Below are 27,439 nucleotides of genomic sequence, written 5' to 3' on the forward strand. Positions count from 1 at the left end.
TGCACAGCACAAGAGTAATTCTATTTACAGCTGATCCTAATAGAGTTTGCCATTAGCACGTTGCTAAGCAAATTATGTAATACTCTAATAAGTATAAAATACATTGCATACACAAATTTTGGGTCAAATAATTCACTTTAAATATGTCTATTTTTATTGCTACGCTATAGAACTTTTAATTTGTCTGCCATCTTGGAGTTTTACTGAACTTGTTGAAATGCATTCTGGGATGCCCTTCTCTGTGAATAAGTACATTTTAATTAGCTCAAATTATTATACATTTCAATACATTTCATTTCTTCTCTCGATCTGTCTGCAATTTTGAATATTTTTTTCCACCAATCTTGTTGCAAAGCATCCTTAGACTACCTTGTAAAATGTCAATGTATTTATGGAGTACAATCAAAAACAATGACTGTTGACTAATGTGATGATTTAAAAAAAAGGATGTAACAAGATGAGATGCTGCCTTAAGGCCTTTTCACACTGAATGTGAAAATTTGGAGCAATGACGCTTTTGAATTGAAACAATAGATCCAATGGATTTTTATCCGTCCTGTGTGTCAATTCTTTTCCCCGTCGCTCCATGATGAAATGGGCTGTCCAATGAGATTTGAGCTTAGATCACGTGCCCGGAGCAGCTGCTGTTGCACAAAAGGGCAAGAGTGTTGGCACTGTATCGAAAATCAGTCTAAACAAACACTTAAGGAGAGTATTCTGAGAGAGAAGATAGTGGATGCTGAGTTCTTGTTATCATTGGTTCTCAGAGAACAGATTCATTCTCATATGTTCTTTATATAGAATATAATTTCTATTCATTCTCCACTGAATTGTGTGCTGCGAAAAGTACCGTTTTCTTCCATGTGCGTGAATGTTATGTTTTTTTTATGCAACATACGCTACAGTAAACTGAAAATGTCTGCTCTGCTCCATACAGCTCACGCTGCAGAGCCGCAGCAGGAATCAGAGTTCACTAATCGCATGAAGAGGCACTTTGAGTGTGAGCGCTTTGAGTGTATAGCCTGGTTTATCCTTGCCACGTTGGCATGTATATGTGGCAAAAATGACATGAATACTGAGAAAATGATGGCGGACAGAGGTTTGGTTTTGGTTTTCAAGCGACATGTAAAAGTAAAGTAAAAGACCATTTCTTAAAGGTGAAAATGTTGGTTGTCTTTGCAAAAAACATGCAAGCACTCTCACCGACAGCCAATTTATTTATTTATTTATTTTAGTATGATTTCAGTGTTCGCTAAACTTTCTGTAATTTATTAGTCAATATATAATACAGCATGTGGTGTATGCCATGCCTCATTCATTTTTGTTAATAAATGTTTATAAGCTAGGTTGTTATTGTATGTTTTATTGTTGTTGTGCAGTTGTGGCCTAATGGTTAGAGAGTCAGACTTGTAACCTGAATGTTGCGAGTTTGAGTCTCAGTACTGGCAGGAAATTTAGGTTAAGGGAGTAAATGACCAGCGCTCTTCCACCCTCTTTACCCATAACTGAGGTGCCCTTGAGCAAGGCACCGAACCCCCAATTGCTCCCCGGGTGCCACAGCAAAAATGGGTGCCCACTGCTCCAGGTGTGTGTGTGTGTTCACTACTGTGTGTGTGCACTTGGATGGGATGAATGCAGAGCACAAATTCCGAGTATGGGAAACCATACTTGGCTACATGTCATGTCATTAAGAATAATAATAAATCCATCTTTCAAGCATTCAATTTAATCTTAAGCGCAACAGACATTTGACCTTTTCTTGTAAAACGTTAACACCAAGAATGCGAATTCGAAAGCAAAAATGAAAGCGTCCAAAGCGTTGCCAGTAACATTGGTTTTGTGGCAAGTTTTTCCTCACTTTAATATCCCTACTTAGAATTTGCCAAACAAGTTGCTTCAACGTTGCGATGAAACAAAAGTAGCATCAGATCTTTTCTGAGTGAAACAGAATGTTGAAAAAGAAACAAAGACTTGGTTCAATTTATTCTGTTGTTGATTGGATGGAGGCAGATCTGAATCTGCAGTCAATTGTAAGAAGTGGAATTTAAGCAGGCTAAATGATGCCTTAAATTGCTGTCTAGGTAGTTAACTTACTTATTTTTCAGAACATGTACTATATAAGATTCCAATACTATCCAAGTTAGTATTTGTACAATTAACCTGTTGTGTGATTCAAGCATACTAAATGATTGGAGAACACTCCCTAAAACTAGTTTAGCATTTAGACTGTTAAATGTGTAAAGCTCCCTAAGGTAAACTGCTCACACTCTTTTATCTGTATTTTCAGTCGACTAGAGCTGGCAGACATGCCTCTGGACTTATTACAACTCCCAGAAAGCCTGAGGGCAGAGAGGCATCAAGCAAGCTCCTCCCCACGCGACACCTCTCCAAAGGCACAAGGTATGCTTTTAGACCCTCACACAATTATCCATACACACACTGGTAGTACATTACTCAACAGCCCAAATCAGCAGATTTATCTTTACTCCAGGTTCCACAGGGACACAGCCATTGAAAGGCAGGACGGAGACAGACCACAAAGGGAAGGAAGTCTTCTCACACACTGCTGCCAGCCAGTCAGAGAACTCCAGAAAGAGATCGCACCAGTCTGATGCTGAAAGCGGTCCTCCTGAGGCGAGGAGGCGGATGGAGGTGTTCCGGCAGAGAGAGGACAGCCCATGTACTTCCTCGGACCAAGCCAGCGACAGCGAGGTGGAAGAGGACGATGAGAGGGAGAGCGAGTGGGACCACAACCCCACCAGAAAACGGGTGAAGAGCGAAGAGGGGCAGTTGAAGCAAGGCAACGGGGCCAATGGAGCAAGTAAGATCCACAACGGTCGTGCAGTGATCCAGCATCTTAAGAGTGTGGTGACCAGTTCCGGGTCGAATATTAAGACTGAACAAGAAGTAATGGGAACAAGTGTAGGTGCGGGTTCTGGGAGGCGTTGGAGCCAAGCTCAGCACAGCAGTGGAGGAACCAATGGCAGCAGTCCACCTTCCCAACCTCAAAACTCAACCCCGACAGAAGCTCCATCCAAGGGTCTCTTCAACCCACCCTCCCCGACCCTGTCACCATCCATTCCAGCCTCATCCCTGCCCAGAGATGATCGCTCCATCCATGGAGGGCGCGCTCCGGACTTCGAACTGCTGCAAAGACTGACTGCTAGTGGGGCTGCAGGACGTGTGCTCTTTCATCCCTTGGCTCTCGGCCCACAGGGGCCTCAGAGTCTCTATGCTCCCAGCACTATTCGCTACGCCCCACCTGAGATGCCTTCAGTTCACTCTGAAGGGCACCGCTCAGACCATGTGGCCAAAACTCCTGCTTTCTTTCCCCACTTGCAAAGGATCGCATCTCTGCCTCCCTTCAGTGGTTTTTCTCCAGCTGAACCCACTTTTCCTCCAACTCTGCCCTTCTGTATGAACGGACTGAGGGGAGCAGCAGGGACAGATGAGGATTGAGGACAAAGACAGAAAAAAATGTAAAGGAGAGGCGGAAGAGGTCGTAAAGGACAGGGCACAATGTTGAGAGAGGAACTGCTGAAGAACTTGGGGTTTTTCAAACAGTCTTCCGAGCATCCTCTCCAGACTTTTCTCTGTTAATTTGTTAGTGTGTCTTCCTCTCTCTGGACAAGCAGTCAAAGCCATAATGAACATTTGAAGGACATCATGCAACTTACACAAAGGGGCCATCATTGAGGCCTAAACCACTGGAAATACAGGGCCATCATGTGGAAGGAGAGCCCAGGACGTTGTCCTGGGGTTGCGTACAAAGGTCCTCTTTGACCCCTAGGGAGATGGGCTCACCTATACATTTTCTCCAAGTCCCCATAAATTTAAGAAACCACACAGGAATATGCAAGTATGGACAAAAGTAGAATGGCGGCAATTGCCAAATAAGACATTCCTAAGGAAACAATACATAAGAAAGCACAGTCCACAGGTCCCTGACTGACAGAGGGGTCGTAATGAAAATAAAGATTAGAAATTTTGAACAGTGTAGAATTTTCATTTTTGTATTAAAGAAAGAATTGTCTTTAAACATCTAAAAAGAATCACTTGAAAAAATGATTAATTCAAGGTCATAGCCATATATAGATAACGCTGAGTTAAGAGACTCCATACATGCAAATGCTCCAAAAGATTTTTTTTCCCACAAGTCATGAGCAAATATCATGGACTAATCTTCCTATAAGAAATTTGGGGGTTTTGTGGGGTGGTGGGGAGGGAGGAGGTGGTTAAGTGTGTCTATTTGTCATGTATCATGTCCAAGCACTTATAGTATATTGTTGCATACACGTAGCACTTCATCCATGGCCAGACATTCTAGTTCTCCTACTGTAAAAACCACAAGAATTAAGTTTACAATAGTTGTGCCAGAAATATGCCGATGATTCCAGAAACTAAAGTGTGGAGAATGTTGTCTGTTATATAAAGGTGTAATGTTTTATTTTAAAATAAATTGTCCACTGGATATCACAAAACTTGTCATAAACATGTCCAGATCATATTTCACTCCAAAATCCAAAGAAATTAATTGTATTTTGCTTATTTTTCCTTTTTTATGACATTATTGAAATGTGAATTAAGTACATTCACTACAAATTCTCATTACTGTAATGCAAAAAGTACTTACATTTAATAAAAATCACCAAAAAGAATTACAAAAAAAAAAAAAGGTAAAACAAATAGACACATTACTCCTTGAGAATTTGGGGGAGAATGTGCGCAAATTTCATTAAAATAATACCAAACTGCAAAAAGTCTTAATGGTCCTAAAAAAGGCCTTTTTTGGATTTTGAAGTAAAATGTTACCTGTGACACTGAGATTCACCCCACTATGTAAAGCTAAGGCACACTGTTCCAAAACCTAGTGAGCTGCATAGCACTGTAATGCATTTTCCATGATCCTGATGTAAGACATACAGTAAAATATTAAATGGTAAAATGAGATACCTCATTTTTTCCAGATTCTAAGGTCTCATTTCAGTGTAGATCCCAGAATGCATTGCAGCAGTGTTTGTGTTTACAATATATTCTTTGTGCTCACAGTATTTTTAGCTTAGAAACACGCTAACGTAAAATGATTGGAATCAAAGAGTTTTCTTTTGTGTACTTCTTGTCTGTAGACGTACAAAGTGAGGCAGCTCACTAGATTTTGGAGTCAGGGTGCAGAACAATAAGGTCTATGTTCTTAAAAGATGTTTAAAAAAAATGTATAAAACAGTATGGGTTCCTTTCATGAGGATGAATAGATGACAAAAAAATCAATCCCTTTCAGGTTGTAGTCACTAAAATAGTTTTATGAACAAAAATATGGATGTTGTAAGTGGACCACGAAAACTATATTAAGTTCTGGTAACTGATGAAACCACATTGAAGACAGCAATGTGGTTTAAGCAGTAACTAATTACAAAAGGACAGATACAAGATTCACCATGTGAACATTTTCTAGGTTTTTTGTTGTTTTTTGTGTATGCAGGTTTCTCTGCCCATGCAGTATTACCAGATATGATGGTTTTCAGTAGCACTAAATGATATGAGATGGTTTTTATTTGTATTTGTGATTGAGGGCGAATGTGTAAATAGTTGAGAGAATCAGTCCTGAAACATCAGCTCGAGTTGGTGTTCCCTTAACCTTTACCATCACTGTGATTCTAACTTCTTTATGATGAGATGTTTGTGAAAATACAGCACCATGAGCATTAAATGAAAATGATACACTGTAAAAACGATTATTATGATAATCCAAACAACAATAATAAACTCTATTCCAATAATGGAGCATTTCTTTGTGCTGTCATTTTGTCCTTTGCATATTCAAACTTGACCAGTCAAGATGCATCAATGGTTCATGAATAAAGAAATTGATGACAATTGTCATTTTTGGTTATGCAAAATCAGTCATAAAATTATACTGGTTGCTCATTGAGCGATATACCAGCAGACACGATTAACCAGTAGAAATGTTTGATTATAGTCTCTATCATCATCTCTACACGCTCTCATGGCATTGCTGTGCTATGTGGTCACGAAAGCATATCGCTTGCATGCGTTTTTAAGCATTGCACTTCAAAAGCAAGTGATTTCAAGCCACTGAAACGCAATCGAAAGAGAACTCATTTCACTGTATGCACACGCTGGCTAAGTGCTGCCAGAGAGGACGTGCACATGAAGACGTTGAACATAGCACGGGAGTATTGAACAGAGCTATTTTTGCCTTGAACGGTTAAATACACACATTTGTATGTGTCAAAATGCCTGTCTTTGCAAGTATCCTCATAAACACAGTAATTTAGGTCTTAAGTGAAAACAAACAGCATAGAAAGAAAACACATGTAACAGTATATCGGATGGGGCAGCTCTTAAAGTAACAGCAGTCTAATGTTCCTGCTGTCTGTCATTCATCATAAGACAAAAGAGAATCTCTTGCTGCTCTTGACTAAATCACTTTTGTAACTTTAATAAGAAGAAATATATATTTCATTTACACCGTGAAGAAAGTTTTTAAAATTTGATTACTTTACAAGAATGTATGTAGCATTTCTTATTTATTTGTTCTACTGAAATAAAATTACTCATATCATGATGTAAGGTTTTGGTCGTATCGCCCACCCCCAATTTCTAAATATGGATAAATGTCCATATTCTGGTCACTCTTTTTACAGTGAAGGTGGACTGAGGCCTTCAAGCTTCAAAAAGCACTACAAAGTTTATAAAAGTGCATTTGTCTTGTACGACTGGATCACTGAGGCAGCTGAACTAGAGAACCAGATGAATCTGTGAAAGAATCATTTAGACCAGTGGACTCAAACTCAATTCCTGGAGGGCCACAGCTCTGCACAGTTTAGCTCCAACCCTAATCAAACACACCTGATCCAGCTAATCAAGATCTTCAGGATCACTAGAAACTTCTGAGCAGGTGTGATTTGGAGCTGATTGGAGCTAAACTATGCAGAGCTGTGGCCCTCCAGCAATTGAGTCTGAGACCACTGATTTAGACCAATGTTGCAAACCAGATCAAGCAGTTTCATTAAAAAGACATAACTGTACGTCATCACGAATTGTACGTGCATGACTACTTCTGTGCCAAAGAGGTGGATTTTAAGCATTTTAGAGAATGATGACAACTTAAAATTGATTCTGATTCTCACACCAAGTATACTATAATATACTATTAATGGCCTTTTTACATCCATTTTGAAGCCTTGAAAGCTTCTGTGCTCATTCACTGTAAATGCATGAAAAGGTTAAACCTGCACATTGTCTAAAATGTTTGGTTTGGTGTTTTTAAAAAAAGAAAGTAAGTACAGGTTTGCAGTGACATGGGTAAATGATGCCAGAATTAATTTTTTACAGAGTGATCCTTTTAAGAACAGCCTAAGAAATACAATGGCAAAAAAGTACACCAGTTGCATGCTCGGAAACTTTAAAACATTTGAAGTCGCTGTCTTGAATGGCGTGAAGGGGATTGCTTTTGGATTTGAAAAGTGAACATTCAAAAGGGATTAACAATCGGCTATTATCTTGTGTAAATTTTGTAATCCACACCGGTCCATGTTAACAAGTTCAAAAGAAGAGGAAAAGAAAGGAAAGATGAAAGAACATGGATCGGATTGATGTGATAAGCTGCTTTAACAACAGCTCCCTCTGGGAGCACATGTAAGCTACCCAACTCTGTCAACTCTTCCGCTCCGCTCACAATAAAGTCTTTTGATTGGCGTTCATCATAATCCGTGTACAGATTCATAACTCTGGCTCCGTGTCTTTGAAGCAGTGTCGGTGAGCAGCCCGCTGTCAGAGTAATAGGCCGGAGGGTCGAGACAAAGGCAGACGTTGTGATTGAAACGCGGAGCGTGCTGGTGTTAGCGATGGTGTTGTGTTGTTTCAAGAAACCCCAGGGAGGGGCTCTGACATTGAAGACGGGTTAAAACCTGTTTTACATTCAAGTGGCAGGCCTCAGTTCATTAGTGTGAGGATCATTCCCTCTTGACGACTAGAGGAATTGCATACTAAAGAAGCCGAGTTGTTGGGGAGAATAGGCGAATGGCCGGACCGTGTGCGTGCGCATACGATAACTCGACTGTGACCCAAAGTTTCTCCTCTAAAATATCCTCCACGGCCATCTCTTAAGAGCAGACTGACATATAAACAGGAATTAGTTCCTTTTATGGGTAATTTTAGCAATAAATAGGGAAACCATTGTGGTTTTCAATGATCTTGTGCTGCACATTCACATACTGCGACAATAACAAATTAAGTTTGGTTTAACGTACTGGTTCAGCGTGATGGAAATGCCGCTCTGTGCGATTATGAACTCGGTTCATGTAACGTAGGTGTGTGAAGTCTGGCTTGTGGGGATGTGTGTTTGGGCGCTGTGCCCTTTAGCTGTGTGGCGGCCCCTGTAGACGCCCTGAATTTGAAGCAGAGCTGTGTGCGCTGAGGGAGAGACAGACAGACCGCGGGCCTACTGCACTGAGACACGCCCGGAATCAGTAACTAACGAACTGCACCAAAACACCAGAGAACCAGGAGGAGTTGGAGAATAGGCAAGAAAAGGATGGAGAACGTCTGACATATTTTCGCTTGCCTATTTAGCTCTGAGTGTTGAGGAGTAAATAACTACAAGCAGCAATAACTACAAGCACATGTAGCATACAGGTTTACATTTATCAGTAGTATTACAGTAGCTCAGCAGTTTTCTAAAGAGCTTTTTAAGTAAAGGTGCAAACATTTATTGTTGCATGTCAAGTCAAGTCACCTTTATTTATATAGCGCTTTTAACAATACAGATTGTGTCAAAGCAACTTTCCAATATCAGAATTGGAAAATAGTGTGTCAATAATGTAAAATGACAAAATTAAACACTCAATTTTCAGTTAAAGGCATTTCATTATTGAATTCAATGATGTCATCGTCCAGCTCAGTTCAATTTAAAGCAAGTCCCCAACTAAGCAAGCCAGAGGCGACAGCGGCAAGGAACCAAAACTCCATCAGTGACAGAATGGAGAAAAAAACTTGAAAGAAACCAGGCTCAGTCGGGGGCCAGTTCTCCTCTGGCCAGACGAACCAGCAGTTCAATTCCAACTGCAGCAAAGTCAGATTGTCAAAATTTTGTAGGCGAAATCTAGTAATTTCATCTGGAATTAGGCACAAGGGTGCACTTTTCATTTTCAAGTTTTTCTCGCAAATTCTGTATGCTTTCTGATAGAAGGACGCTCTGTTTGAAAGTGACTTTTGAGTGCTATGACAATTTACAATGGATGTTTGTGAAATCTCGCTAATGGGGCTTTCGCACCAAAGGAACCTTTTCATAGTTCCTAGAACTATTGGTGGAAGTTCCCGCTTTTTGGCGTGTTTGCACCGCAGGAACTAGGAATGGTTTTAGTTCTAGGAACTACATTTGGGGGAACTAAATTAGCTCCTAATACGTAGGGTCTGAAACAGTTCTATAGGAATGAACTACCAGTGACCAAACGCATACGAAACACTGGCTACCCGTACAAATATTTTTCATGGAAAACAGCGAAAAAGGCATTTTCCTGTTGTCTGCAGATTTATGTTCTTTTCTCAGCCTCGATTATAACACTGCAAGTTGTCATGGGAGATTTAGTCAGAGTTTCATGCACTTTCAATCGCGTAAATGGTGTGTTTATATTCCATGTGTACACATCCATCCTATAATGATAAAAATCCACCCAGTGTTTTTTTTTCAAATCCCTATTTTCAAATCCCCTTTCTCAAATCAGGCTGTTCTGAGATTCCTGGCAGAATGACATAGTTCTTTACAGGCCCCTCCCACGATAGTTGATTGACAACACCGTCTTACCTTAGATCCGCCCTGAGTGAGCTGTGAGCTATCCGCCATTGTATCGACTCCAGTGCAGGGAGTGACAAGAATGTCTCCGATTAAGCGGTTGAGGTGTTTTGTTGTTGGATATAATAATGAACATAGCAGTCATCATTTACTCCCGACATCTGAGCCGCTGAAGACACAGAGGATTAACGTTTCTTGTTTCTTGAAAATTTTTTGTCTAGTTCATTTTGATAGTGCAAATTGAACAAAGCACTGCAAAGCCTTACACGGAAAGTGGTTTCCTATGGTACGAGAAAATCAGAGTTGTGAGATATAAACTCGCAATTGCGAGAAAAAAAGTCAGAATTGCGAGATAAAAAGTAGCAATTGCGAGTCTGAATTGCGAGATAAAAAGTCTCAATTGTGAGAAAAATATGTCAGAATTGCGAGACATAAACTCGCAACTGCGAGAAAAAAAAGTCAGAATTGTGAGATAAAAAGTCTCAATTGCGAGTCTGAATTGCGAGATAAAAAGTCTCAATTGTAAGAAAAAAAAGTCAGAATTGCGAGATGTAAACTCGCAATTGCGAGAAAAAAAGTCAGAATTGTGAGCTAAAAAGTCTCAATTGCGAGAAAAAAAGTCAGAATTGCGAGATAAAAAGTCAGTGGCGGAAACAGGCTTCCATAAAAAACAGTGAATCATTTTGCAAAGCAATTAAATCAATCGATTCATATTTTCAAAAAACAGTAGTTAAAAAATATACATTTTAAACTTTGTCAGTAGTGTCAAAATAAATAAATAAATAACTGTTCTATTGCCATACTCTCTGTGCTTTCAGTAGTTCTTTAGGTTGCCTTTGCGTCGCTGTTCCAATACCACGATGTTGCACTGCATCGGTGTAGATCAGCACTAAGGCCTTTTCACACTCACTGAATGCGAAAATTTGGCGCAATGACACTTTTGAATGGAAACAATAGATCCCTATATGGCTATTCACACCAGACGCGATCATTTACAGCGCAAACAAGTTATGTAAAACTAATAACAATAATATGAAAACAAGATGCTGTACATAGGAAGTAACTAGCTCCAGAAGATGGCGGTAATGCAACACGATGGATGCAAGCTGCCATCAAAGCAGTTGTAAATTACACTAGTGCAGAGGTGTCAAACTCAGTTCCTGGAGGGCCGGAGCCCTGCAGAGTTTAGATTCAACCCTGATTAAACACACCTGATCCAGCTAATCAAGTCCTTAATCAAGGCTTATTTGAAAACTGCATGGTATATGTGCTGGAACAAAACTCTGCAGGGCTTTGACACCCCTGCACTAGTGCGTTTCAAAGGGCGGTCTACTCTTACATGTCCAACCAAAAGAAGGGACTTCTGCTTCACTACTTCGGATTCAGTCATCTTTCCATCTTGTAAGCCATATAAATTTATGCTCGTTTTTTGTCTTTAAATGTCTTTTGGCTTCAGACTTTTTCTGCTGCTTTGTCTTTACAGCTGCTGGTTCTCCATTTGTCTCCGCTGGAAAAGCACGATAATACGCGTGCCTTCATGCCACTAAACAACACTACACTACTAGCCTAGCCTATCTACAGAGGCAGCAGCCAATGAGCGTGAGGATTCTCTCTTGACTAGTGAAACAGCGGGCGGGTCACGCCATTTCATCAAAGTGAAATACTTTTTTGTAGAAAATTATTTTGAGTATGGTCTTTATGAGAGCGTATACTCACAATAAATAAATAAATAAATCTTAATAAGCGAGACATTTTAAATTAGAACCAAACTATGTGCACTGTCTTCTTTTCATTTCAAAAACACAATTCTTCTTGTGTAAGACTTTTTACTTTTTAAAATGGAACTACTGAATGTGCATGTTTTTTTATACTCTATTGTAGTTGGTTAATTATAAGACTGCATTTATGCTAGAGTCCCTTCTTCCTCATTTGTATAAAGCCAGCGCGCATACATCTTACTGTATATATTTTTCATGTTACACCTCCACCTTTATCATCATCTGGCAATGAAATAATGTTTATTTCCTCAAAGGTTGTAATCAAACCAGAATTGTTAAATTCTTTATGATGCTCACTCCTTTACTTGTGTGTATAAATTTGTTTGTTTATTGCTGTCACATTCCCAGAAACAATAAAGACTGCTCTGCTTGTACAAAAATATAGGCCATTATTGTTATAGCCTACACTTTTAAAAAGACTTCCTTTTTAACTTTCTAGTAACTTGTCATATATGTATACCTGTCATGTATAGTATAGCTGGACTGTAATGTAACTACTTTAACAGCAGTATAAGAAGCTATAGTTTCAAAAGTTGCTTCTGCCACAGTCAGCTTGTTAACCTCTAAAGGCCACTAACATGACATTTCCACCTTAAGTGGCAGCGTTGAATTCACGCCACCTTAAACATCAAACCTGTCCTTCTCAGAAATTGCGGGAGACAAATGTGCTTGCATAGTCCCCATTTATGTACATATTCATAGACTCATTATGTACTGTAAATAGCACTGAAGGTCATGCATAAACAAATAGTCTGTAACCTCGTGATAAACACTCGCAATCAACATACAATGAATGTCATCGGTTTTAAAAGAGTACATTTATAGAATGTTCTGCATTTCACATTAACATAAATATACATTTAAAAAAAAGTCGCACAGTGGAAAAACAGCGAAGATGCATGACAGAGGTGGAAGTATATGAACATCAGCCAATCAGGCTTCAGGTTCAAAAGTCATATAGCAAAGACAATCATCTACCTCTTCAAGACTCGAGAAACAAAACGAAAACCTGACAAAATTCTAAATGTGTTCTGGAATTTACAAAACACAAACAGCGACGATTCTTAAGCGCATTTATATGCCGACAGATAAGTGCCATCATTTCTCTGAGGATTCATACATGGTCTTTGATGACAACAACAGCCACTGTGACAAGAAATCAACAACAAAAAATCTTTTGGATGACAATAATTAAAATATATAATCAAATAAATAAGCAGCCCTTTGAAGATGTACAAACAGAAGTGGAACGACTAATGAAAGAACCGCCGCACATGTTCCAGAGTCCCCGGCGCTATTAACAAACCTCACACGCATACAGATCAACACGTCTGTCTGTTTACCGTGAATCCCTCCCTCCAGAGACGCCACCTGCCCTTGATATCTGACACGACTTGCACTCACGTTTTGTTTTTAACTTTTTACTATTTAACAACTTTTTGTCACTACAATTTCACAGTTGTAAGTAATTAACCCCTAATAGTCATAGAAACCTTCAGCATTGAAGGTTTTAACCCAGCAAATCTGATCTGAATGACAGTGGAAGAAGCTTATTCAGGGTTCAACACAAGTTAGTGACGTTTTTTTTGTCACAAACAGAAATCCATTTTGTAGTAATGCACTTACTATGGAAATCTATGGGGCAGGTGTTGCACTACAATATTAAAATACACCATTTTTTAAAGTATAATCACAAAACTTAATCATTATGCTGTTTATTAAATCGTTTATTAACATTGTCTGTGCAATTTTATATTGTTGATTCATCTGTCCATATGGATATATAACAAAGTTAGCAAGCATTTCTTTCACTAGTGTCATATTTGGACAATTTGTGTTTACATTTTTATCCAATTATATTTCAAATGTGTGTATTTTAGTGCTTATATTGCTGAAGTATCTTGCACCAAAGTAGTGTTGTTATTAAAAACCTAAACTACTAAAAGCCATTTCAGTAACTGAAATAAGGCTGAAATAAAATAGATATATTAAATACATAAAAAAAGAAATCTTAATCCAAAATTAGAAAGGTTGACCTGGCAACAAACTGAAATAAGTTGAAGTACAAAATTACTAAAACTAAAAATCAAATGAAAATTAGTTCAAGCTAAATAGAAATATATGATGATAATAATAATAATAATAATAAACAATACAATAAAATGACAAAGCACATACCAGAACTAAAATTAAAACTAAAAATATAATAAAAAACTCATTCAAAATATTATAATAGTATATAAATAATACTAAAACAACAGAGTCTCATAGATTTCTACTGTAAATACATTACTGTAAATGCATATTATTATTATTTATTCACTTTACAAACTGAGGTATGAGTATAATGTGACCCTGGACCACAAAATCAGTCATGAATGTTATCCGAAAGCTCAATAAATAAGCTTTCCATTGATGTATGGTTTGTTAGGATCTGATAATATTTGGCTGAGATACAACTATTTGAAAATCTGAGGGTGCAAAAAAATTGCCTTTAAAGTTGTCCAAATTAAGTTCTTAGCAATGCACATTACTAATCAAAAATTAAGTTTTAATATATTTATGGTAGGACATTTACAAAATATCTTCATGGAACATGATCTTTACTTAATATCCTAATGATTTTTGGCATAAAAGAAAAATAGATCATTTTGACCCATACAACGTATTATTGGCTATTGCTACAAATATACCCCAGCGACTTAAGACTGGTTTTGTGGTCCAGGGTCACAAATTATTATTTTAATTTTTAACTTGTTTAAAACCTGAATTATTCTTTTAGCACCACTAATCATTTATCCAAAATAACTGACAGGAAAAATGAGCAATTTACAACAATTTAATCTGTAAGGGACATTTTGGATAACACTGTTGAATTATTCCTTCTTGTAGTCCAGCACGATTTGTGTATTTGCTTTGAACAGGGAAAAACAGCAATTAAACTAGAGTTGATCTATAGAGTTGACTGATTGTTAGTGTGCGCTGATTCAATGATAAGTAAACATAGACACACTCCAGTAGAGTGAATGACTGTATGAGCACATGTGCGGTCCGCACACACACGCCTGACACGACATCGCACATCAGCAGAATATCTACACACCTAAGACAGCAACCGGCATGACTGCATGCTGTAAAAAAAAGGTACCAACAATATCTTTGGATTCATGCATAACAAAAGAAAAGATGTGCTGACATCTCTGTTGAGAAAAAGCCATGAGGAAGAAGACTACATCTAGAAGTTCTTATCAAAACTGCAAGGTGTGATTTTATTAAATAAGACTGTAACCGCTAGAGCAGGAAATCCGAAGTGAATTGTGAGAGACATGAGGTAATCATTTCAAAATAAATCTCAACCTGAGCGAGGCCTAAATAGATGGAAAAATGCTATACTATGTAGAAAACATGAATTATAAAAGCACACTTTACAATAAGGTTCAATTTGTTACTTACTTTCACAGCACATATTGATTAATGTTAATTCCTACACATAATTTTTTTTTAAATTATATATTTATATTTAAATTATAAATGTAAAAATTTTAATTATAAAACCCATAATTGTTATACATTATAAATTAAATATATTTAATATAAATATTGTTTTTAATATTAATATGTTGTATTCCTAAATGCTGTAAAAAAAAAAGTTTTTTATGATTCATTTATAATATTAATGCATTAACTAATGTTAGAAAATAAAACCTTATTGTAAAGTGAGTTACTAAAAAAAAAAAATCAAAAAAAAAAATCATCAAAACTTATTTCTGAATCACGTCACTATATAATATAGTGAACATGTCCATTTATAACAGTTGAACAACCAAGATGCTTGACTACTTGCCTGATAAGTGCTAGTTTAGAAATTACCTTTCATGTTCCAGCACACACACCCCATATCCAACAAAAATTTTGCAAAAGAAAAATATGTATTTATGTCACTGACACTTTGTATGCAGTGGGACATCTGATGTTCAGGAATATTACAAACACAAAAACTCGCTCAACCCAATAAATCAAGCACAATTATGTTGATAGAAGCCCCAACTCCACAAACCAGTTTCGCCTTTCCTCTTAAAGCTGTTTAAACAGCTTGTGAATACAGAAATCTGGCTGTGAGTCAGTGTACAAGGCCATTTGAACTCGGGAGTCTCCTCTCGTCTCACTTGTCTTGGCCTTTTTCTTCAGCGTTGCGTCTCGCCCTGCATTCTGCACACTCCCCGCCTTCATCTCCCCCGTGCTCTTCTTCATCCTCCTCGTGAATAATCTCCAACTCCAGGCGGCCGATGTAGAGCGATACCGCACACAGCCAGAAGAGGGCGGCAACGGACACCAGGCCCGCATGGAGCAGCACAGTCAGCCGAGAGAGGAGCATGATCCTCCTCAGGGTCAGAAGACTGGTCACGTACGACGCTCCGCCGAATGACACACACACTCCACCCAGGACGAAGAACACTGGGGGAGGACAGGAAGAAACTGTTCAAAACAGGACTATAATTTAAAAGAAAAACTGACGGTCTGAGTGGAAAATGATACAGTACCGTATCCGGCCTCTCGGCCCACTTCACTCTGCGCAAACGCAATAACGCCGATTCCTGTTGCCAGGAGACCATTCCGGAACCAGGACAAAAATCCTGCAAAAAAAAAAATCATAAATAAAAATTGCTTTAGGGAAATGCTTATTTGCCTAGATGTAAAGTACTTAAAGGTGCTGTACGTAGGATTTTGACTCTACTAAAGCATAAAAATACCATAATATGTTTGCAGATATTAAAGAAACATGCTAAGTTAACATACTTGTTTATCTGAAAAACAATTCTACAGTCAGTTATTCTCCTTTGTGCATTCCGGCCTGGAATGTCTGTGTTTGTTATGGTTTGTTAAACCCGCCCACTGCCAGTTTACCCAATTGTATTTCGGCACCCTGGGTTGCCAGTTGGCGGAAAACACAGCATATTTAATTTCATTCATCGTCATGTGCGCTCGTTTCGGTTGGTGTCGTTAATCTGGCAACCTGCGTGTGCGTCAAGTCTGAGGAGGAGGGGCCAGGTGAAAAAAACCGTCTCCAATATTTTGAATTTGGACTGCAATACCTAGTTCAACCGCTAGGTGTCAATCCTACATACAGCACCTTTAAAAGCAGGAAATATGCAATTTAAGCATCAAAACTTTTTTTTTTTTTTTTAAGCTTCATTTAATATCTTTGTATTGAGCACAAAAGTCAGTTCCAGATATAAAAATCCCATTCATTTTCTTTTTAGGAGACTTTATTTTTAATGATAACTTATAACCCGTTAAAGACAGAGCTACGAGGTTGTTAATCAATGGTATATGCTATTGTTGAAGACATCAGTTTACATTATTTCAAAATTTTTTTGAAATATTCATGTTTAACAGCAGAATTCCTGTTGAAAAGAATTTCTACATTACCCATGATTCTGCATTGAAATCTCACCACTTCAGAGGATCGAAATGAGCAAATCATACCAAAATAATTCTTCAGCATCATATACAGGTGCATCACAATAAATTAGAATGTCGTGAAAAAGTTCATTTTTTCTTGTAAGTTATTTCAAAAAGTGAAACTTTCATATATTTTAGATTCATTGCATGTAAAGTAAAACATTTCAAAAGTTTTTTTGTTTTAATTTTGATGATTAGAGCTTACAGCTCATGAAAGTCAAAAATCAGTATCTATTAGAATATTTACATTTGAGTTTCAATTAATGACCATCCCTACAGTATAAATTCCGGGTATCTCTTGTTCTTTGTATCACAATAATGGAGATGACTGCTGACTTGGCAATGATCCAGAAGACGAACATTGATGCCCTCCACAAAGAGGGTAAGTCACAGAGGGTCATTACTGAAAGGTGTGGCTGTTTACAGAGTGCTGTATCAAAGCATATTAAATGAAAAGTTGACTGGAAGGAAGAATCTGGGTAGGAAAAGGTGCACAAGCAACAGGGATGACTTCAAGCTTGAGAATACTGTCAAGCAAAGCTGATTCAAACACTTGGGAGAGCTTCACAAGGAGAGAGCTGAAGCTGGAGTCAGTGCATCAAGAGTCACCACGCTCAGACGTCTTCGGGAAAAGGGCTACCAAGCCACTTCTGAACCAGAGACAACGTCAGAAGCATCTTACCTGGGCTGTGGAGAAAAAGAACTGGACTGTTGCTCAGTGGTCCAAAGTCCTCTTTTCAGATGAAAGTAAATTTTGCATTTCATTTGGAAATCAAGGTCCCAGAGTCTGGAGGAAGAGTGGAGAGGCACAGAATCCATGTTGCTTGAAGTCCAGTGTGAGGTTACCACAGTCAGTGATGATTTGGGCTGCCATGTCATCTGCTGGTGTTGGTCCACTGTGTTTTCTGATGTCCACAGTCAACGCAGCCATCTACCAGGAAATTTTAGAGCACTTCATGCTTCCTTCTGCTGACAAGCTTTATGGAGATGCTGATTTCATTTTCCAGCAGGACTTGGCACCTGCCCACACTGCCAAAGGTACCAAAAGCTGGTTCAATGACCATGGTGTTACGGTGCTTGATTGGCCAGCAAACTCGCCTGACCTGAACCCCATAGAGAATCTATGGGGTATTGTCAAGAGGAAGATGAGAGACACCAGACCCAACAATGCTGATGAGCTAAAGGCCACTGTAAAAGCAACCGGGGCTTCCATACCACCTCAGCAGTGCCACAAACTGATCACCTCCATGCCACGCCGAATTGAGGCAGTAATTAAAGCAAAAGGAGCCCCTACCAGGTATTGATTACATATACAGTAAATGAACATACTTTCCAGAAGGCCAACAATTCACTAAAAATGTTTTTTTTTTAAATTTGTATTCTAATTTGTTGAGAGAGTGAATTGGTGGGTTTTTGTTAAATGTGAGCCAAAATCATCACAATTAAAAGAACCAAAGACTTAAACTACTTCAGTCTGTGTGCATTGAATTTATTTAATACACGAGTTTCACAATTTGAGTTAAATTACTGAAATAAATGAACTTTCCACGACATTCTAATTTATTGAGATGCACCTGTACATGTGTGTGTGTGTATACACACACACAGTATATACATACATACATACACACACACAGTATATATGCATATTTTGTAATAAATAATTCTATATATATTTATAATCACCCCTTTTAAATTAGTAGTTTTATATTTATTCATAATATTTACTTTGATTACATCATTCACAACGCTTCATGGGATTGTAGTTCTTTCCTTCAATAAAGTTAAGTACACATTCTTCTACCTTTGTCTTTTTGTCCAATTTTCTTTTCTTTTCGCTTTAAATCAATCATTTCAAAGTTTGTAATTTTGTGATTCACCTTGTAGCTGGTAGGTTTGGTTCATAGTTTTTAAATGTTGCACTTTATCACAAAACCGTGAATTTCAGTTATTAAAGGATTAGTTCACCCAAAAATCAATGTTCTTGCATCATTTACACTATAAAAACACCATAAAAGTAAAATAATATAAGACATTACACCCAAAACACCATAAAAGTAATATAAGTCTAAATGACTCATGCAATTTATTCCAAGTCATACATCATACGAGAACTTTGTTTGAGGAATAGACTGAAATGTAATTCATTATTCACTGATAATATTGACTGAATAATACAGACCAGTTTGAAATGAATTAGACTGAAATAATTCAAACAATTAATTAAAACTTGACTCTGAATTCATTCACAAATCGGACACAAACTGATCTTGAAAAAGCTTTCAGATTTTTAGCCAGTTCTTTAAACAAAGGTACAATCCATTTAGGCTTATGATACTTTATTGGTGCTTATTTATTTATTTAGAGCTTGACAGTCCTACTACCTTTCACTATATTTATAGTAGACAAAATATTCCATAAAAATTCAGAAAATAAAAACAACAACAGAAAAACACAGTTATAGTTTGGAAAGACATGGAGGCGAGTAAATGATGACAGGTTTTTCTATATGTCATTAGGCCTAATTTGTGTTTCATTAATGCTGGACAACTGACCTCACCTGTTTCATGAGACTTCCGCAGCATCTAGAAAATAAAATAAAATAGTATAAGGGTCTACAAACAGATCATTTGGCAGTTAACTCAATGAAAAAAAAAAGAAAAACATGAAAAAAATATTTACAGTACTACCATTATTATTAGTAATAGTATTATTGACATGCAGTATTATACCAGGGTAATGCCATGATTTTCGGACACGTATTATATAGGCCTATAATACATCATTTTGTACCAGTACCATCGTAGAATCACATTCATTGGAATACAATGTTAATAAAACGGTTTATGAATATATTAATCATATGACAACATAAAATACCACTAAGGGTACCACAGTACCACCAGTACGTTTCATAATTAGTGTAATGTAAAAGGAACAATTGTAAATACACACACACAGTATATACATACATACACACACACAGTATATATGCATATTTTGTAATAAATAATTCTATATATATTTATAATCACCCTTTTAAATTAGTAGTTTTATATTTATTCATAATATTTACTTTGATTACATCATTCACAACGCTTCATGGGATTGTAGTTCTTTCCTTCAATAAAGTTAAGTACACATTCTTCTACCTTTGTCTTTTTGTCCAATTTTCTTTTCTTTTCGCTTTAAATCAATCATTTCAAAGTTTGTAATTTTGTGATTCACCTTGTAGCTGGTAGGTTTGGTTCATAGTTTTTAAATGTTGCACTTTATTACAAAACCGTGAATTTCAGTTATTAAAGGATTAGTTCACCCAAAAATCAATGTTCTTGCATCATTTACACTATAAAAACACCATAAAAGTAAAATAATATAAGACATTACACCCAAAACACCATAAAAGTAATATAAGTCTAAATGACTCATGCAATTTATTCCAAGTCATACATCATACGAGAACTTTGTTTGAGGAATAGACTGAAATGTAATTCATTATTCACTGATAATATTGACTGAATAATACAGACCAGTTTGAAATGAATTAGACTGAAATAATTCAAACAATTAATTAAAACTTGACTCTGAATTCATTCACAAATCGGACACAAACTGATCTTGAAAAAGCTTTCAGATTTTTAGCCAGTTCTTTAAACAAAGGTACAATCCATTTAGGCTTATGATACTTTATTGGTGCTTATTTATTTATTTAGAGCTTGACAGTCCTACTACCTTTCACTATATTTATAGTAGACAAAATATTCCATAAAAATTCAGAAAATAAAAAACAACAACAGAAAAACACAGTTATAGTTTGGAAAGACATGGAGGCGAGTAAATGATGACAGGTTTTTCTATATGTCATTAGGCCTAATTTGTGTTTCATTAATGCTGGACAACTGACCTCACCTGTTTCATGAGACTTCCGCAGCATCTAGAAAATAAAATAAAATAGTATAAGGGTCTACAAACAGATCATTTGGCAGTTAACTCAATGAAAAAAAAAAAAGAAAAACATGAAAAAAAATATTTACAGTACTACCATTATTATTAGTAATAGTATTATTGACATGCAGTATTATACCAGGGTAATGCCATGATTTTCGGACACGTATTATATAGGCCTATAATACATCATTTTGTACCAGTACCATCGTAGAATCACATTCATTGGAATACAATGTTAATAAAACGGTTTATGAATATATTAATCATATGACAACATAAAATACCACTAAGGGTACCACAGTACCACCAGTACGTTTCATAATTAGTGTAATGTAAAAAGGAACAATTGTAAATAAACAAATACAGTAATAATCTGTGTCTGTGTTTACCAGCTCATCAGCTCTGTCTAGCTCAGTGAAATACTGTTATACAGTAATACTCTGTCTGTCTATGTTTACCAGCGCATCAGCTCTGCCTAGCTCAGTGAAGTACTGTTATACACTAATACTGTGTTTGTGTTTACCAGCTCATCAGCTCTGTCTAGCTCAGTGAAGTACTGTTATACACTAATACTGTGTTTGTGTTTACCAGCTCATCAGCTCTGTCTAGCTCAGTGAAGTACTGTTATACACTAATACTGTGTTTGTGTTTACCAGCACATCAGCTCTGTCTAGCTCAGTGAAGTACTGTTATACACTAATACTGTGTTTGTGTTTACCAGCACATCAGCTCTGTCTAGCTCAGTGAAGTACTGTTATACAGTAATACTCACTCTGTCTGTGTTTACCAGCGCATCAGCTCTGTCTAGCTCAGTGAAGTACTGTTATACACTAATACTCTGTGTTTGTGTTTACCAGCGCATCAGCTCTGTCTAGCTCAGTGAAGTACTGTTATACACTAATACTCTGTGTTTGTGTTTACCAGCACATCAGCTCTGTCTAGCTCAGTGAAGTACTGTTATACAGTAATACTCACTCTGTCTGTGTTTACCAGCGCATCAGCTCTGTCTAGCTCAGTGAAGTACTGTTATACACTAATACTCTGTGTTTGTGTTTACCAGCGCATCAGCTCTGTCTAGCTCAGTGAGTACTGTTATACACTAATACTGTGTTTGTGTTTACCAGCACATCAGCTCTGTCTAGCTCAGTGAAGTACTGTTATACAGTAATACTCACTCTGTCTGTGTTTACCAGCGCATCAGCTCTGTCTAGCTCAGTGGAGTACTGTTATACAGTAATACTCTGTCTGTGTTTACCAGCACATCAGCTCTGTCTAGCTCAGTGGAGTACTGTTATACAGTAATACTCTGTCTGTGTTTACCAGCGCATCAGCTCTGTCTAGCTCAGTGAAGTACTGTTATACACTAATACTCTGTGTTTGTGTTTACCAGCGCATCAGCTCTGTCTAGCTCAGTGAAGTACTGTTATACACTAATACTCTGTGTTTACCAGCGCATCAGCTCTGTCTAGCTCAGTGAAGTACTGTTATACAGTAATAATCTGTGTCTGTGTTTACCAGCTCATCAGCTCTGTCTAGCTCAGTGAAATACTGTTATACACTAGTACTCTGTGTCTGTGTTTACCAGCGCATCAGCTCTGTCTAGCTCAGTGAAGTACTGTTATACACTAGTACTCTGTGTTTGTGTTTACCAGCGCATCAGCTCTGTCTAGCTCAGTGAAGTACTGTTATACACTAATACTGTGTTTGTGTTTACCAGCTCATCAGCTCTGTCTAGCTCAGTGAAGTACTGTTATACACTAATACTGTGTTTGTGTTTACCAGCACATCAGCTCTGTCTAGCTCAGTGAAGTACTGTTATACAGTAATACTCACTCTGTCTGTGTTTACCAGCGCATCAGCTCTGTCTAGCTCAGTGAAGTACTGTTATACAGTAATACTCACTCTGTCTGTGTTTACCAGCGCATCAGCTCTGTCTAGCTCAGTGAAGTACTGTTATACAGTAATACTCACTCTGTCTGTGTTTACCAGCGCATCAGCTCTGTCTAGCTCAGTGAAGTACTGTTATACACTAATACTCTGTGTTTGTGTTTACCAGCATCAGCTCTGTCTAGCTCAGTGAAGTTCTGTTATACACTAGTACTCTGTGTCTGTGTTTACCAGCGCATCAGCTCTGTCTAGCTCAGTGAAGTACTGTTATACACTAGTACTCTGTCTGTCTATGTTTACCAGCTCATCAGCTCTGTCTAGCTCAGTGAAGTACTGTTATACACTAATACTGTGTTTGTGTTTACCAGCTCATCAGCTCTGTCTAGCTCAGTGAAGTACTGTTATACACTAATACTGTGTTTGTGTTTACCAGCACATCAGCTCTGTCTAGCTCAGTGAAGTACTGTTATACAGTAATACTCACTCTGTCTGTGTTTACCAGCGCATCAGCTCTGTCTAGCTCAGTGAAGTACTGTTATACAGTAATACTCACTCTGTCTGTGTTTACCAGCGCATCAGCTCTGTCTAGCTCAGTGAAGTACTGTTATACACTAGTACTCTGTGTTTACCAGCGCATCAGCTCTGTCTAGCTCAGTGAAGTACTGTTATACACTAATACTCTGTGTTTGTGTTTACCAGCACATCAGCTCTGTCTAGCTCAGTGAAGTACTGTTATACACTAATACTCTGTGTTTGTGTTTACCAGCGCATCAGCTCTGTCTAGCTCAGTGAAGTACTGTTATACACTAGTACTCTGTGTTTGTGTTTACCAGCACATCAGCTCTGTCTAGCTCAGTGAAGTACTGTTATACACTAGTACTCTGTCTGTGTTTACCAGCGCATCAGCTCTGTCTAGCTCAGTGAAGTACTGTTATACAGTAATACTCACTCTGTCTGTGTTTACCAGCACATCAGCTCTGTCTAGCTCAGTGAGTACTGTTATACAGTAATACTCTGTCTGTGTTTACCAGCGCATCAGCTCTGTCTAGCTCAGTGAGTACTGTTATACAGTAATACTCTGTCTGTGTTTACCAGCGCATCAGCTCTGTCTAGCTCAGTGAAGTACTGTTATACACTAATACTCTGTGTTTGTGTTTACCAGCGCATCAGCTCTGTCTAGCTCAGTGAAGTACTGTTATACACTAATACTCTGTCTGTGTTTACCAGCGCATCAGCTCTGTCTAGCTCAGTGAAGTACTGTTATACAGTAATACTCACTCTGTCTGTGTTTACCAGCGCATCAGCTCTGTCTAGCTCAGTGAAGTACTGTTATACACTAATACTCTGTCTGTGTTTACCAGCGCATCAGCTCTGTCTAGCTCAGTGAAGTACTGTTATACAGTAATACTCTGTCTGTGTTTACCAGCGCATCAGCTCTGTCTAGCTCAGTGAAGTACTGTTATACACTAATACTCTGTCTGTGTTTACCAGCACATCAGCTCTGTCTAGCTCAGTGAAGTACTGTTATACAGTAATACTCACTCTGTCTGTGTTTACCAGCGCATCAGCTCTGTCTAGCTCAGTGAAGTACTGTTATACAGTAATACTCTGTCTGTGTTTACCAGCGCATCAGCTCTGTCTAGCTCAGTGAAGTACTGTTATACAGTAATACTCTGTCTGTGTTTACCAGCGCATCAGCTCTGTCTAGCTCAGTGAAGTACTGTTATACACTAATACTCTGTCTGTGTTTACCAGCACATCAGCTCTGTCTAGCTCAGTGAAGTACTGTTATACAGTAATACTCTGTATTTGTGTTTACCAGCGCATCAGCTCTGTCTAGCTCAGTGAAGTACTGTTGTTCCGGTGATGATCGTGATCTGTTCAGCGGTGTTTTCTCCGCCGCTCGTCGCGCGCTCCCCCGGTGAAGCGCTCGCGCTGGAGCCCACACATACTGCAGCAGCAGCGGCCGCCGCACGAGCCGAGAAAACCGCCTGCATGTTAACCAACTTATGGAAGCCATTGCTTGTGGTGGGAAATGAACTCAAAACACGACCTTTACCCGACCTCTGAACTTTGACACTGCAGGTGAGCGTGCGTAAAGACGCTGCCGCGCGCTCGCAGGAGTGTGCGTGAATTTCAGTGGCGCCATCTATCTTTACTTCCTCATGTATGTATATAATATAGATACGTATCACATGAGGAAGTAAAGTTAATGATTGTCATATACATGTAACTTATATTTTATTTGGTCATTCTATGGAAACGTCCATTTGTGTGTCCCTAGCCTTTACAGAAATATTACACTTGAAAAACACTTTAGGGTTACAATTTCTTTATATTTTAAAATGAAACAATTTGTTATTTGAACAATTACACCTTCTTGAGCCATCAGTGTGGCAATATTTGTTTTTTAATTAATTTGTTTTAATTTGTTTTTCTACCATTTAAAATACGATAATGTATTCATAACTATCAAATATATAATATAAATGGCATAATAAAACAAAATGCTGACTAAATATTATAAAATATATAATGAAAATAGTGGTCCCCTGGAGTTGTGTCACTGGTGTTACCGCTTAACAAAAATATGTTATTTTGAAATAAAAATCACACTGATGACATCCTTCCTATTTCCTGAAGATCTGTGAAAAAGGGCCCATGTTATGTCCACAGTTTCTTTTCAGTTATGAGAAACTTTCTCATTTATCTCATAATTTCATATGAAGCTTTCAGTTGACGTCACTGGTATGACCTATTTATTGTTAGGGAATTGTAAAAAAAAAAAAAAAACTATAATACAAATGGATTAAACTACTTGATTTAGTGAGTATATCATGATTGACAAAATGTCACGTTGCAGCAGACATTTTGTAAAATGCATTTTTCATGAAAATTGTCACTGGTGTTACCTTCCTTATGGATAACAACAGTGAAGATCAGTATATCTGGTCCTGGTGATTCATTGTGTCACTGGTGTTACTGTGTTACTGTGTTCTGTCACATTAAATAAATAAAACATAATCTCCTTATTTCGTGCATTTTCATTATTTTCCTGTAACTCTGACTACATGTGCTGAAAAACAAATTGAGAAATAATATTTCATAAAAACTTTCAATATTGCTAAAGAAGGTAACACCAGTGACAAAAATAGTATGTGGTCTTGAAATAATTGCACGAAAAAAAAAAGAAAAAAATTAAGCTGTCATTTATATGTATTCATAAACTCAAAAGGTAATCTAATAATGTGGTCTAAGTTTAAATGTTAGAAAAAGAAATACATTTTAAGACATCTTACCATACCAAAAGTGGACGTTTCTGTAGAAAGACCATATATATTTTAATTTATAGACTATATTAAGAAAAACAAGTTACATGTATATGACATGTATATTACATGACAAACATTGTACATCTATAATATAAACAATTATACACAAGAGGCGGCTGTAAACAAATACAAAGTTAGTAAAATGTTTACAAACTTTCACCGTTTTAACAGAAAATCGTATAGTAGCCTATCAATGTAATTCTCCATTTCCTTTTTTTCCTTCAAATTTGTGAATATGAAATTTTGCATGTAAAAAAAAAAAGATTTATGTAAACGTGAGTCTGCTTTTCTTTGCTGTTCTCTAAGATACCAAATAATACACATTTCCATAACACAACAATAAAAAGTTTTGTACAATAAAATAACAGACATTCTACCAAAATTGTTTTACAAAAGGGCAATGCCAAAACAAATGTACCACAGTTTCAGGGCAACTGATACAAAAGGAGCAACTAAAATTAAAATCAGATTTAGCCTATATAATGAGCTCTAAATATCACTGATGAGTGTAGTTATATTTATTTATTTATTTACATTTCTTTGTCAGATACTGTAATTTAAAATGCATCATTTTTAAATGTTTAAGGGTTTTAAAGTAAAATCCTAGAAAGATGCATTCGACATCGTGTCCATAAGGTGGAGCCAAAACACAAAAATAATTATAGTGTACAAAATTTTATTTGTACACAAGCTCATTTCCGCCACAAGCTTTGGTAAATCATAATTTTGACATAAAAAGTTAAGACTTATGACTTATGAAGATACCAGATCATAAAAAATATGAAGTCGAAAAGTTAGCTTATGACAGTCAAAACCTTTTGTAATTTTTGTGTCATAATTTTGACTTAATAAGTAATGATTTTGACAAGTATGTAATGATTTTGACTTTTTCTCACAATAATGACATAGTATCTCATAATTTAGACTTTTATGCCATATTTATGATTTACCAAAGCATGATTTTTTTTTTCTTATGTGGTGAAAATGGGCTTGCATATTATTTTTTATAACCATAAATCACCATTAATTACAGCAGAATTCCAAAGTAACTTTCATAGATTTATATAAAACAAAATAAAATATAAATATAAAATAAAATGAACTAAATGGTATTTAGGTATAAAAGGCATTATTTATTATTATTATTACTCTTTTTTTTTTTTGGTGGGAAAATTTTATAAATAGCTGCCTTGCAGAATGTTTTGTTAATTTAATAT

The 27,439-nt window shown here is 37.1% G+C and overlaps 2 protein-coding genes across 5 annotated transcripts in view; one reads left to right on the plus strand and one right to left on the minus strand.

Moving 5' to 3' along the window:
* The window catches only part of npas1 (neuronal PAS domain protein 1), a 50,600-nt gene extending 44,832 nt beyond the window's left edge, over positions 1 to 5,768 (plus strand). For all 3 annotated transcript variants that reach the window (XM_058799109.1, XM_058799110.1, XM_058799111.1), the window contains 2 exons: positions 2,288 to 2,400; positions 2,492 to 5,768. In XM_058799109.1, coding sequence (XP_058655092.1) covers positions 2,288 to 2,400; positions 2,492 to 3,459 — 1,081 coding nt within the window. In that variant the 3' untranslated portion in view covers positions 3,460 to 5,768. The remainder of the gene's footprint in view (positions 1 to 2,287; positions 2,401 to 2,491) is intronic.
* An 8,651-nt stretch (positions 5,769 to 14,419) lies between these two features.
* On the minus strand, positions 14,420 to 25,015 carry tmem160 (transmembrane protein 160). Of its 2 annotated transcripts, none has more exons than XM_058745587.1 (4): positions 24,710 to 25,015; positions 20,965 to 20,989; positions 16,134 to 16,226; positions 14,420 to 16,047 (listed from the first exon to the last, which is right to left on the minus strand). In XM_058745587.1, the coding sequence occupies exons 1-4, from the start codon at positions 24,908 to 24,910 to the stop codon at positions 15,755 to 15,757; spliced, it is 612 nt and encodes a 203-aa protein (XP_058601570.1). In that variant the 5' UTR covers positions 24,911 to 25,015; the 3' UTR covers positions 14,420 to 15,754. The 2 variants fall into 2 exon arrangements, with proteins under 2 accessions (XP_058601570.1, XP_058601569.1); XM_058745586.1 differs by lacking the exon at positions 20,965 to 20,989 and adding an exon at positions 19,616 to 19,640 and having other exon boundaries at positions 14,427 to 16,047; positions 24,710 to 25,013.
* Positions 25,016 to 27,439: the final 2,424 nt, after the last annotated feature.

Source organism: Onychostoma macrolepis, chromosome 15 (assembly GCF_012432095.1).
Source record: "Onychostoma macrolepis isolate SWU-2019 chromosome 15, ASM1243209v1, whole genome shotgun sequence".
NCBI lineage: Eukaryota > Metazoa > Chordata > Actinopteri > Cypriniformes > Cyprinidae > Onychostoma > Onychostoma macrolepis.